This window comes from Brienomyrus brachyistius, chromosome 19, assembly GCF_023856365.1.
Source record: "Brienomyrus brachyistius isolate T26 chromosome 19, BBRACH_0.4, whole genome shotgun sequence".
Taxonomy (NCBI): Eukaryota; Metazoa; Chordata; class Actinopteri; order Osteoglossiformes; family Mormyridae; genus Brienomyrus; species Brienomyrus brachyistius.
The window spans coordinates 8631584-8644786 of NC_064551.1; the positions used below are offsets into that span (position 1 = coordinate 8631584).

Here is a 13203-nt window from a genome sequence, read left to right on the forward strand (position 1 = left end):
AAACCCTCTGGGGCAGCGAGCTTCGCTGATGAAGCTCAGATAGGTCAACAAAGTGAGCTGATGTTACACTGCAGCTCTACAAGTTAACACATGGGCACACACACACACACACACACACACACACACACACACACACACACACACACACACACACACACACAGGTTTGTAATTATATTTATGTGGGGACTCTCCATTCATTCCTATGGGGAAAACTCTTATCACAACATGATGAGCTTATCCCTACCCAGCCCCGACCTTAACATTTGTTCCTCGCAATGTAATATAAATGGCACAGTAAAAGTAACGTCATGTAAAAGTACTCTAGTAGAACTACACCAATTTCAGCTACTTAATTACCAATTTTGGGGAAAAAAACACTCAAAGTAACAAGATTATTTGTGGTTTGTTACTTTACACCCAGTCAATTTCCAGAAAATCATGGCCATTGCAGAAGCTTAAAACCTTTGAAACAAGTATCTATACTATTGTTATTACTTATTATTTTTATTATTGCATGTTGTTATTGTTGAAAGTTAATAATACTCCATTGTTAGTATACTTTCTGTAAGTCTGCTTCTTTACAAGTTTACTTTATCTCCTGAGTGGTCGTGACAACGGAAACTGAGGATCTGTGTTTCCGTGGTAACCCCCCCCCCCCCAACTCCTCCCCACTCCCCCAACTCCCCCCCACTCCCCCAGACGTGCGCGCCGCGAGGGATCAGATGCACATGGGGGGTGTGGCCTACCCCACGCTGCCCCTGCAGGACGCCCCGCCCCGCGCGTCCTCTGTGTACAGCCAGCACTCATCCGCCTGCTCGCCCACCGCCTCCTTCAACGGGCCCTACAACCCCCCCGGCGTGGTGTCCCCGCCCCAGGCCCCCAGCAGCTACTTCAGCGGCCTGACAGGACCCCAACACCCCTTCTACAACAGGGTGAGTTCTTCGACACCCTCTCTCTCACTTACAACAGGCTGCTTCCCTCCTCACGTGGACCAGCTGCCTGTACCCTCCAAGTCCCAGGAACTGAACCCATGCCTCACCTATATGTCCATTGTCATGCTTCTGCTCCCTTGGCTCACCCACTTGTCAATCATCATGCCCCACCCACATGCCAGACATGCCCCTCCCCATGTCCCACTCGTGTGCCAATCATCATACCCCTCCTCTGTCCATCATCATGCCCCACCCCTAACCGCACCCATATGTCACTCATCATGCATAGCCCACATGTCCATCTTGTCCTGCCCCCTTTCCATCGTCCATGTCATCATGCCGCACCCACACGTCCATAATCATGCACCCCCCTCTTTTCCCACCTTCATGTCCATCATCATGCCCCTCCCAAATAGTTTCTTTTTCGGTTCCTTTTCTTCCTCGGTCAGTTGCTTCACATTGCATTTGATATAGTGTTGCTTTCATTTTGTGTTCCTCTATTTGAGCCTCATTGTGTGTTTTTATTTCCGTTTCCTAAATTTTTGTTTCCCTTCTCCCCCCGGGTCTCCTGACCATAGCCATATTTCCCCCATCATGTTTATCAGCTGCCAAGGCAGTACATTGGCAGCTTCCATCACGTCCCGCCACGTCCATCCGTTAAATCCGGCTTCCCCAGGGATCCCTGCAATGGACTCGTAAGTACAGAACTGTCGCTCGCAGACGTGGGAACTTCGGCTGGCGTTTAGCGCAGGACGTCATCAGGACATTGTGCCCCTTAAGCTTAGAAAATCATCTGCAGAAATCACGGGGGTGCCTCCGATGGGTAGATACTATGCTCGCCGTTCCGGAATAAGAACGTTCGCCTTGTGTCTTGGGCCTCACGTTGTGGCAAATCTGTGAATTATCATAATGATCTGATCTTCGCTGTTTTCTGAACACCTGTTTTTTTTTTTTTTTAAATGATCTCAGTGCCCTTTGAGTCCATTGTGTGTGTGTGTGTGTGTGTGTACGTGTGTGTACGTGTGTGTGTGTGTGTGTGTGTGTGTGTGTGTGTGTGTGTGTGTGTGTGTGTGTGTGTGTGTGTGTGTGTGTGTGTGCGGCCCCATCTTCTTCCCTTGCTATGATGGCTCACTTTCTCTGCTCTTATTGTATCGCCTTTTCTCCGGAGCCCAGTACCGGGATGCCTGTCTCCCCTTGTCAGTGAGGAAGCTCTGGATGACTACTCCAAATTTTTTCCATCCTCTTCCTGGTTTTCGTGGTAACCCTGTGTATCACGACACTACTTGCAGCAGTCAGTCGGATCGCAGCATCTGCTGTCGCTGCAGTGATCTGGTGACAAATCAGCAAGAATATGATTAAATGTCAAAATTGCCCCTGCAACTGAATAACGAAGTTTCAGACCATGTCAGCAGGTCCGTCCACATGAACGCCATTGTTTGACCCTCCGTGATAAACGTTCATCAGTTTCCTAATGTTTTCTGATGCCTCTTTCTCTTTCTCTCCACCCCCTCTCTTCTCCTCCTAAGCAGAATAGGGCACAATCTGTCAAACACAAGCAGGTACAGAATCTTGAGTTTTTTTTTTTAAATGCCAGCTTTCTGCATTATTTTTTTATTTTTGCTGCCCCCTTAGTTCAAAACTAACACGCTCTGTCATCTTTCTGCCACTGAGTTCCCAGCATGCTCTAGGGGAAGTGTAGTACATTCCCTGTCAGGAATTTAGTCATTAAACCTGTAGTTATAGCTGAACCGAGGACTTTACCTGGTCTGAGTTTGGCCCACCTGCACGGCTTTCATGTCGACCTTGACCGCCGTCATTTCAGTGTCGCCATTTTGCCTTCTAGTGGGTGGGTCAATCTTTCCATCCAGTTCCGGCTTCCTAGTTCCTGTTGTGTCCACCTTGCTCGCTTTACCCATTTTGACAGCCTGCTTAAGTAGCTTTTTACTTGACCCTTCATATTGCCATCGTGGCCTCTCTTTGCCGGTGAAGGGCTCTCTGTACCGTCACACAGCTCCCAGGCTGACTCTGATTCGCCAGCTGTGGCCTTATCTGGAACACAGATTGGCCCCTAACTATAAAGGTAATTTGAGCTCTGCTCTGCAGTGAGTTCATATTAGGAGGCTAGAGGGATCTGCTCTGTGGAGGTAAGAGGCTGGAAAATACCTCCAGGTTGAGGTTGCACCCGTTTTATTCATTGTCCTATTGGATGAAGGTTGAAGTGCATCACACAATGCCTGTTGGTTGTTTCTCGGCAGCATGGAAGCCTCTAAGGTTTGGGGTAGCTACTGGAACACATCTGGTGGTTCACAGTGTGTGTCAAAGACCAAAATGTATCCTGTGTCCTTTACCTGTGATTTTAATGATGTAATTTTTCCCAAGGCATTGTGGGATGTGCTTCAGTCCTTGTCAGTGTGATCTGAAAAGAGGTCATCAGTTCTTTGCTAAGCCGGCCAGCTCAAGGGTAATATTCCCTGATATTGCCATAATACCACAGCAGTGAGCTATGTTGTAGACGCTAACTGGGTAGCGAGTCACCTGTGAAATGTCCTAATGTCTTCATCAAACCCACTCTGACCCTGTACTGCAAGCAAATGTAATACATTTAACATTAGAACGTTGCTTATAACATTGTAGTCGGCAGGGGAAGCTGCTTTTAATTATGACGCTGAATGTTTTTGCGCATATGACTTTGTAGCTTTTGGTTTGCACGCCGCCTTGCCAAACTGTTTGCTGTGGCGCCCCCAGACCGACACGCTCATAGCTTTTGCTCTCTGCAGTTGCTTTCTCTTAGCTATTTATTTCAAAGCCAGTCCTTCTCCCTAATTCCCCCCCCTGTTCGTTCTTTTAAATAAAAGGTAATTATAATGATGCTTTTTAATTACTGGGCCTTCTCAAGCATGCACTGCTCACAGCTTGCTAAGTGTTGCTGTTATTTACCCCAAGCCATGATGGTCCATGAAACATGACGTCAGAGTTAATCCGCTAATTGCATTCTGTGGTGCTCTTACAAAAAAAAGTAACCTTAAATTCATTACAGACAAAATGGAGTGAATATTCAAGTTATTAAAGTTATTAAAGTCATCTTTCATTTTTTAAAACCAAGTCCTTTTCCTGCAAGATGGTAAAACAGATCAGTTGTCAGTTTTGCAGGCTAGTTTATCAGCAGCTTAGGAAGGTCATAAATATTGCTTAAGATCCACTTAATAGCACCTTCTTTTTTACTGATTATTACCATTATTTACACAGAAATGAAAGAATATTGAATAAGATGTAGCATTTGGCCTGGAGACGTCTCTGCCAGATGAATGTAAAACAAAATAGCACGAAGGAAGCCCCTAATTACAGAGTTAACTGTTCACTCTCGTCTTTGCTGTTGTCTTAGTGCGTGTAAGGAAGGAATAACCTGTTAAGTAATACATGTGCAACGGAAAGACACGCACGACTCATGGTGGCTTTTTATTGGACGCCGTGGCTGATGGTGACCTTTCTTGCCTCACCCTTGACCGATACATCGGGCTCAGACTGACTGGTTCAGTGCTGTAGGTCTTGCAGACAGCCAATGGACTAGCTGCATGCCAGGCGGCTGCTGAAGTTAACCTTCTCCCCACCTGCTCAGTGCAGACTGTGGTCCCAGCGCTGGTTTTATTTCACGCAGTTTAAATGCTCCAATGTTCAGCTTTCTTTCTCTGATTAACTAGGCTTCGGGTTACATTGCAAAAGCAGGAAACTCTGTTTCTCTTTTGACACAAAACAGTCCCTACCGTGGCCTGGCTCACGAGTGTTCTGTGTGACATCTGTCTCTGATGTCGTTTTTTATTGGCTCTCCTTGGGGGACAGGGCTCGGCCTCCGTGGCATCTGGTGCCCCGGCCGTGATGCTGAGCTCCATGAACACGGACTCCGTGTGTGAGCACATGAAGCAGATCGAGGGCATGGACCACAGCATGCTGGGACAGTACACAGCTACCATCAAAAAGGTGAGGTTGGACCGTGATGAGTTGGCTCCCAATGCGTGTGTCTATATGCACTCTATCTTTTTGCAGATGAACTCAGACACTAGGAATTGTAATAATCTTGCTTATTTGTTTGTCGAGGAAGCTGCGGTTCTTGTGGATCTGCTTATTAAAAATGAACCCACAAGCCCGTATAGCTCTGCCCACAGCCTGGCTGTCCCATATAAACCAAACCAAAACAATTCACTTGCATGAACAGCTCAACATGAGGGCAGCCCCCACAAAGGCTTCCAGCTTGCAGCCAGTTGTTAAAGCCCGTTTGTATTTCTCCATTGTAATCTTCCATTACGCTGAGTGCTGACCTCTTTGCACTGTCCCAGGCCAACGTGAATGGAAGAGTCCTGTCGCAGTGCAACCTGGATGAACTCAAGAAGGAGATGAACATGAACTTCGGAGACTGGCAGCTTTTCCGAGGAATGGTAGGCTGGTCAATTTTGCCCGACCGATGTATAGTATGGTGGAGATTCCCTCATGTTCTTTTTTCACTGTAATGTATGTCACTTTATCAGAGGACCATGATTTGTAGCTGTCTAGGTTCAGTTTTGCACTTATGTGCACGAGTGGGAGAAGATACATTGACGAACGCTCCCTGATCGGATCCCTGCTGCCCCCCGCAGGTGATGGAGTTGCGTGTTGTAGAGAGCCAGACACTCCAGGATGGGGCCCCTAGCGAGCAGGGAAGTGGCCCCGTAAGCCATGGGGAGACAGCCCGGCGTCCCCATGGCTCTATGTACGAAGGCGGGGCAGCTAACCCGGACACCTCCCCCATGTACAGCTTCAACCTAAGCTTCGAGGAGCTCAGCACTGTGGGCCTGGAGGAGCCCCAGCGAGTCAACAACACCCAATGGACGGTAACTTACAGCGACCCAACCAGACGCATGTGCCTTGGCCTGTGTTGGCACCTGGCGATGTATGTGGGCAAAATGTTGATAAGGAGTTAAAATAACTGCCTCTCCAAGATAAACTAATAGAGATAAACTATGAATAAACACAAACACCTACTTATGCATAGGATTCTGTTTGAATTACTTTTTGCTTACTGCAGACCATCAGGAAACGCAGTTTTTGCTTGATATTAAACATAAATCTCATACCTTTTACCAAGGAAATTTTATTTGAATTAAATGCCAATATAATAAAATGCCAAACTTGTAATAATTTGCACCTAATCAGTTTAGTATTCGCTTATTCAATCGATCATTTTCTTGAAGTTCCTTAAGCTGCTGTGTAGGAAGTTGGAGTTGGTTGATCATTGGGGTTTGGTGTGAGCTGCTATATGTTCCTGCATATTTGATAATTTGTTTGACGTTTGACTTCTTTCCCAACACAGACCACCACACACAGGACGCCCAGCATGTCCAGCCTGAACTCCCAGGAATCCTCCAATGACATCTGCAAGCTGACTGACAAGCAGCAGGCTGAGTACCGAAATGCGTACCAGGAGTACATTGCCCAAATGGCCCAGTTGGAGGGTACTGGGAGCACAATGGAGAAACCACATCCTGGCCAGTTCGCACACTCTGCCTCAGAGGATAAAGGCAAGGAGAGCTCGGAGCAGGATGGCCGTAAACCCTTCGTGAAGAGAAGTTCCGGCAAACCTGGCGATGTTGATTATACCCCAACCGCAGCAGATGCTTCGCCGCTGGACCCCATCACGGAAGAGGACGAGAAGCCCGACCACAGCACCTCCAGATCACTGCTAAGCCGCAAGCTGTCAGGCGAGAGGGTCGGCATCTTCCAGGGTGCCGACCTCAAGCTGAAGGCAGCCGCCGGCCCACGGTACCAGAAGCTGACAAGCGACGACGAGGAGTCGGAGGAATCTGACAATGCCCCGCTACTCGGGGACGGGAATAAGACCGACGGCAAAGCCGCAACTCTCCCAGAAGACTGCGGCTCTCGCCCGTTAGCCAAAGGCAAGGAGTATCTCTCAGATGCTATGCTGGACAAGAAGGACTCCTCGGACTCCGGCGTGCGTTCCAGTGAGAGCTCGCCTAACCACTCCCTTCAGGATGAGGAGGCGGATCTGTCACAGCTGGAGCGGAGCAGCCTGATTGAGCTGGAGGAGGAGAGCGCTGCCAGAAAGCGTACCTGCCTGCCGCACAGCCTGAGTGGCCTGCAGGACCCCGCCGTGGCCCGCATGTCCATCTGCTCTGAAGACCAGTGTAGCCTGTTGGCCAGCAGCCCCGAGGAGAGCTGGCCATCCTCCAGGACATATAACCTGAACCGCACCCCCAGCAACACCACCCTGAACAACAACACCAACAATGCCCAGCAAGGCACCCACCGGCAGCCCAGTGAGGGCTCCAGTGCTGAAGTCATTGTTGCCCCCAGCTCTGGCTCGGGCACCAGCACCAACGCTACCACGGCACCAAACGACAATGTGCGTGTCGTGCACTTCAAGAGGGGCCTCAACCCCGGTGACCCCCCAGAAATCCGCACAGTCACTTCCGAGACTGTCACCTTTGGTGAGGAGCGGGAGAGCATCCTTTGAACATCCTAAGCATATCTGAGTGGTCTTTCTGTGACCTTATTAAAAAACCATTCCTGACGAGGCTTATCTGTAAAAACCGTGAAGACTTCCCATGATTCCTTAAGAAGACTGAAGAAAAAGTTCCTGTGATTCTTTATGAAGACCCAATACCTCCCTTCCATCCTTATGAATATCCAAGAATAAGTTAACATGATTAAACCCAAGAAAAGTCCCTAAGAAAAGATAAAGACCCAAGAAAGTCATTCCATGATTCCTTATAAAGACCTAAAAATGACTTCCCATGGTTCCTTATAAAGACCCAAAAAAGACTCCCCATGGTTCCTTATAACGTCCCAAAAATGACTTCCCTTGATTCCTCATAAAGATCCAAGAAAGACTCCCCATGGTTCCTTATAAAGATCCAAAAAACGAATTTCCATGATTATTTACGAAGACCCAAGAATGACTTCCCATGATTTCCTTATGGGGACCCAAAAACAACTTCCCATGTTTCCTTATGAAGACCCAAGACCAGTTTCCCTTGTTTCTTCATGAAAATTCAAGACTTACGTGATTTCTTAAGACCCCAGAAAGAGTTGCCATGATTCCTTATGGAAACCCAAAAAAGAGGTGGCACAATTCCTTCTGAAGACCACCCAAAAAAAAAAGAATTTACAGGAGAGTCATATTTATGTTGTCTGTAGCAGCATGTGTAGAAAAATGAATGTTAAATATGAAAGTTCAATGTTCTGAAGTCCACAAATAAGTGCGCACATTGCTCAGGTTTAATATTCGGCTATATTTCAATTTTGCTGTGAACCTGTGGTGCTGCTTTTCAAATTTAAAGGGAAAAAAATCTGGGACACTACTGGTACAAAAACCTTTAAAACAACTGACCTGGTTTCCAACCTGTGTCGCATGCTAGAAAACACGCAAGTAAAGATATTCGGGAACCAATGTCACGTTGACTTGCAGATTTAGAGTTTGTAGTTTGTTGAGGAGCTTGTTAAGTGGTAGGCGAAACAAAACTATAAGGTTTGTCTTCTGTGAAACTGCCCCTGTGGTCATATTGTAGTCACTCCTTTGTCATTGTAAGCATCTCCAGTGTTATTGTGCTACAGGGTTGCATGAAAATGATGTCTAATTGTTTCAGTAGCCCATTAATGCCCTTGCCTAAACTTAGTTGAACTGCTTTACCTTTGGTCCTTGCTAGTAGTGTTGATGAGAAGTGTCCCAAGTGTTAAGCATGTGTGTCATTAGAATATAACGTGTGGTAACTGTGACGTGTCAAAACCTGATGGAGGAGAAAGGCACTATAAGCCCCAATCTGAATTTGCATGGCTCATGTAGAACCTGCTAGTCTTTGCTTATCTGTTGCATGTACCACGACGTAGCTACCATTCATTGTGAATTTCCTTCAACTGACAGTATTTGACTATTAGTATCTCTAATAGTGCTGTGATTGTCATATTTATTGAGATGTTCACTAGTGGATTAATAAATGTGTAACCAAACACTGAGGGCTGTCTTTTTATCCTTAAAACCAAGGTAAACTGTTGTGTGAATAGGGTAAGAAATGGTTAAGGGGCCTCAAGGCCCAAGGAAGACGCACATCTCGGCTCTTCTCTGTCCTGGCACCTAGTTAGTGGAATGAACTCCCCCTAGATGTCCGAACAGCTGAATCCTTGAATGTCTTCAAGTGACAACTTAAAACATTCCTTTTCAGAAATCTCTGAAGTAGTACTTCTGGCATCTAACTCTGAGCTCTTTTCCTTATTAAAAATAATAATAATAAAAATTGCACTTTCCCAACAGAGTATTCAGATAGATGGTCTTCATAGCCTGGGTCTTTATTGAGCTAGTATCTGAAAAATTTATTGTAGAGTCTTAAAGCACTTATGTAAGTCGCTCTGGCTAAGGGCGTCTGCAAAATGCTGTAAATGTATTGCATGGGGGGGGGGTTCCCACTCTACCATTCATGTCCTTGTGTAAAAACCCAGGCATATCAGTGGATGATGGCAAATCTCTAAAAAGAATTAACTAAGTAAATAAGGTTTTCTTACAAGTTTGCCAAATGGAATTCAAAGGCCTCTACGTCACTGTACATATAATCTCCAGTTGAATGTGAAACACTCTGGATATTATCATAATGCTCTACATTAAGCTTGTTCACTGGTGAAACCTTTCTTTTACAAAATACATCCATGTGTTCAGTTTGGTGGTGACTACAGACACCAAAACATAAACTGTTCTATGTGCTGGAGACTATATGTTAGACTGACTCTAACTTGGGGCGCGTGGGCTGTAGTAATCGGAGCTGGTCCACTTCGTGGTGTTGGCTCTGTAGTCGCTTCCTGTCTTATTATCAGCTAAATTTATCTCTAACTGATATTTAGGCTGCAGCAGTAAGACGTCCACTTCCATGGGGCAGTGTGTAGCTCAGTGGACTAAGCTTATCTGCCTGTAATCAGAAGGTCACTGGTTCATACCCAGCCTCAGCATGTCTGCGGGTTCTTGAGCAGGGTCCTTCAGCAAGGCCCTTAACCCCCAGCTCCCTGGGCGCCCCAACAGGTGGCTGCCCTTCGTAGATAGCTTACTCTGCAAAGATCAAGTTGAGGGTGTAATAAAGACAATTTCCCCACAGGGATCATTAAAGTGTCAATTATCATTTTCCTGCGGCCCTGAGGGAATCGATCTCAAGATGCTGCCATTGAACCAATGAGCCTTTGCGAACAAAATTGGGTGTCCATTGGATAAAATACAGACAAGTTGTGCTGTCAGGGCTGAGTCTTTATTTTGAGCAGTCAGCTCCATAATGCAAAGAAAAAATAGTCACTGCCCGCAGAAAGAAAAAATCAAGATGAACCTGTTCCCACGATAATTAAAATTTCTCAGAAAGGCTGCACGATAGTCGGCAGGGGGCGTCCGCGTCGCATAAAATCTGCAACAAATGACTTTCACTTGGCGCTTTTGTGCTGCGGCCTTCCTGTGCGTGCATGCAGTCAAATCATTGATGAATATCCACTGTCGAAACTGTCACGTACAAATGTACGATAGCCGTCTGTGTTTCCGGCACAAGAAACAACGGATATTCTAATTAGCCTATTATCTACATTGCGCCATTATTTCCAATAATTCCATCAGGTATTTAATTGGTCCCCGGTCACTCTCCATACAAATCGTAGTATAAGCCAGTTTATTCAGTTCCAATATCAACAGGATGTAGCCTATAGGTGGACAACATTGACTGCGGCTCGTCATGACATGCTTATCAGTTTCAAATAAGCTGTCAGGCTATCTGTATTGTAAACACATTAATGCCAATCACGCATGTGAAATAAATGAAAGCACGAAGCATGAAATGTCTATTAACCAACTTCCCTGTTTGCCCTCAGGAACTGATCTGTACTTCACCCGGCAATACGCCAAGCTGGACTCGATTAACACCTGCACACGAAGAGGGGCTTCCCTTGGCGATCATCGCGGTCCTTCCAGACTGCTCCTGATTAACCCACTTTCCACGTTACTGAACACAAGCTGTGCCCTGTAGCTACGCGAGCAGCTTTCCGTGCAGAGTAAAGCTTCCCGTATAATACAAATATAAACTGGACAACAGACATTGCTTTTTTGAAGTATTCTGTCTACACAGTGAAATCAAAGACGAAGGGTCGGCCACGTGGCTAACCTGCAGCGCTCATTTGTTTACGTATCTGGTTTTAAGATAATTATCTAAGCATAAAATCTTAACATCCAGATCCTGTTCATTTAGCAACGCGGGTAGATTTTTTTGTTTGTTCTGGTTTTTAACCTGCAGCCGAGTCAACATCATGAATGCAATCTAAAACCTGATTCAGTGTTCAAAGGCATGCCTTCACAAGACAACATGTTCAAAAGCACCGTCAATTGGTACAAGTAATTTCCTTATGGTCCTTGATACTCAAATAAAGCATTATATTTATTTTCTATAAAAGGTACAATTTACAATACAACTTTTATAAAAAGTTTCATCATGTCTATATACAGCATTACATTTTCAGCCCAGAATTTCTGTAGATATACAAGGTTTCATTACTTTTATACACATTAAAATGCCCCTTATAAACAAAAAAGTAAAGTTTATGGCAGACTTTATAAATTAGCAATAAAAGTTGTCATTTGTTCACGCTCCACCTTCTGCAGAGGCAAAGACTTCTTGTGATGGTGATTCTGTGTGACTTGGTTGTTTTGAGTTCCCTTTTTCGGGAAAAAAGAAGCTGTTCCTTTCTTTCGAAGAAAGGACATAGATAGGCTACTATATAAATAGCTGCGACTGTCCGTACAACATAACACACCACATAGATGGCATGTTATGGAAAAGAAAAAGAAAAAAAAAACTGAAGTCGATTTAGGACGAAGTGCAGAAACTAGAACAAAAATGAAGAACATGTCAGGTCCATTTTTAGTCCAAACCAAACACCTGCAAAAGATTGTAAAGGAGAGGCGTGTTTAGAGACGGCAAATTGGGCAGAAACCCGGACTGACTGGCGCCGGGAAGGAAGCCGCATATTTTCAAACATTTAAGCAAAAGAACTTCATGCTGTAAGACCGAGCGGGCGGAGATCGCATAACTATCTAACTATAGGACCAATTTAGCGCTGGTGCCAGCCTTCTTTTTCCACCAACTATTTGACGATATCGCCTGATGTAGTATAAACAACCACAAATTCGCAGTAAAACTATTAAATGCAACAGAACATGTTATGAATATATAAACTGCCACCTAGGTCAAAGTAGTGATTTTTTTCCGACTATTGAAAGCACGTCAGTTTACTGACCTTTTTGTAAAGCGCGATCGACTGTCTGCACTGTTGCGTAAACTACAGTACCACACAATACCTTCATTTGCGTGAAGAAAATAAGATAAATTAATTTGTTAGGCAATTAACTGTGAGGTACATGCGCACTACTTACCATTTTAACGGAATAGAGTCTTCCTGTCATCTTTGTTTAATTCTGTGGAGATCTCCGGAGGCTGGAAAGAAAGTATTGAATTTGGAGAGAGTTAAATTTAATAACGAATGCGGCATGCGTTTGGTACTTTATATATTTATCGATATTTTTTATTAAGATGACTGCAGCGAGTTACCTGCAACGGATGACTGTTCAGGTCTGTGTTGAGGGTTGACAGGGGAGTGCGGGGTGTAGCCTGCCCCTGTCGCTGCTGGTGCTGTAGACTTTCTATCGCGGAATGGGTGTCAAGTGCAATCTGAAGGTCCAAGATGTAGTCGATGACATGCTGCAGGATTTCGATCTTACTAACGCTCTTGTTTGGAGGAAGGCTGGGGACAAGTTCCTTCAGTTTGGAGTAACAGTCGTTCATATTATACAGCAGGCTCAAGGGATCGTCCACTGGGGTTTTACTCCGAGATATTCCCAGGTTTTGATCCATGACACTGATGCTCTTTTTCGTGAAGGATCTCTTAGGGCTTATTGCTTTCATGTTGCAAATTTCGATCAGTCGATCAATGAAGAAAACCTGTACCGCGATGGTAGCTTGCTCTTCCTTGTCACACGCAAAGTATACAGACAGCGCTGTCAGTAGAGTTATATAGTATCCTCGATATGGGCTTGTCGCGAAAGGCTAACGGCGATGCGGATTGGTTCACAGCGTGACGTCGATCAACGCCGTCCACCCACGACACAGGCTGGCGCAATGCAACATACGTATGCCACGCCCACATTTTCTGAATACCTGACCAATGAGGTTCGCGACGGATCGTGTACTCAGATAGGTTTATGTTATTTGAAGA

At 45.4% G+C, this 13203-nt stretch overlaps 2 protein-coding genes across 6 annotated transcripts in view; one reads left to right on the plus strand and one right to left on the minus strand.

Moving 5' to 3' along the window:
• Positions 1–8928, plus strand: part of kidins220b (kinase D-interacting substrate 220b) — a 29264-nt gene extending 20336 nt beyond the window's left edge. For 2 of the 5 annotated variants that reach the window (XM_048985232.1, XM_048985234.1), the window contains exons 24-30: positions 701–933; positions 1512–1628; positions 2463–2492; positions 4771–4908; positions 5265–5363; positions 5562–5795; positions 6275–8928. In XM_048985232.1, coding sequence (XP_048841189.1) covers positions 701–933; positions 1512–1628; positions 2463–2492; positions 4771–4908; positions 5265–5363; positions 5562–5795; positions 6275–7435 — 2012 coding nt within the window. In that variant the 3' untranslated portion in view covers positions 7436–8928. The remainder of the gene's footprint in view (positions 1–700; positions 934–1511; positions 1629–2462; positions 2493–4770; positions 4909–5264; positions 5364–5561; positions 5796–6274) is intronic. The other 3 variants (XM_048985235.1, XM_048985236.1, XM_048985237.1) reach the window with 3 other exon arrangements.
• Positions 8929–11852: 2924 nt separating this feature from the next.
• id2b (inhibitor of DNA binding 2b) lies at positions 11853–12893 on the minus strand. The gene is made up of 2 exons (XM_048986331.1): positions 12540–12893; positions 11853–11870 (listed from the first exon to the last, which is right to left on the minus strand). Exons 1-2 carry the CDS (start codon positions 12891–12893, stop codon positions 11853–11855), a joined length of 372 nt encoding a protein of 123 aa, XP_048842288.1.
• Positions 12894–13203: the final 310 nt, after the last annotated feature.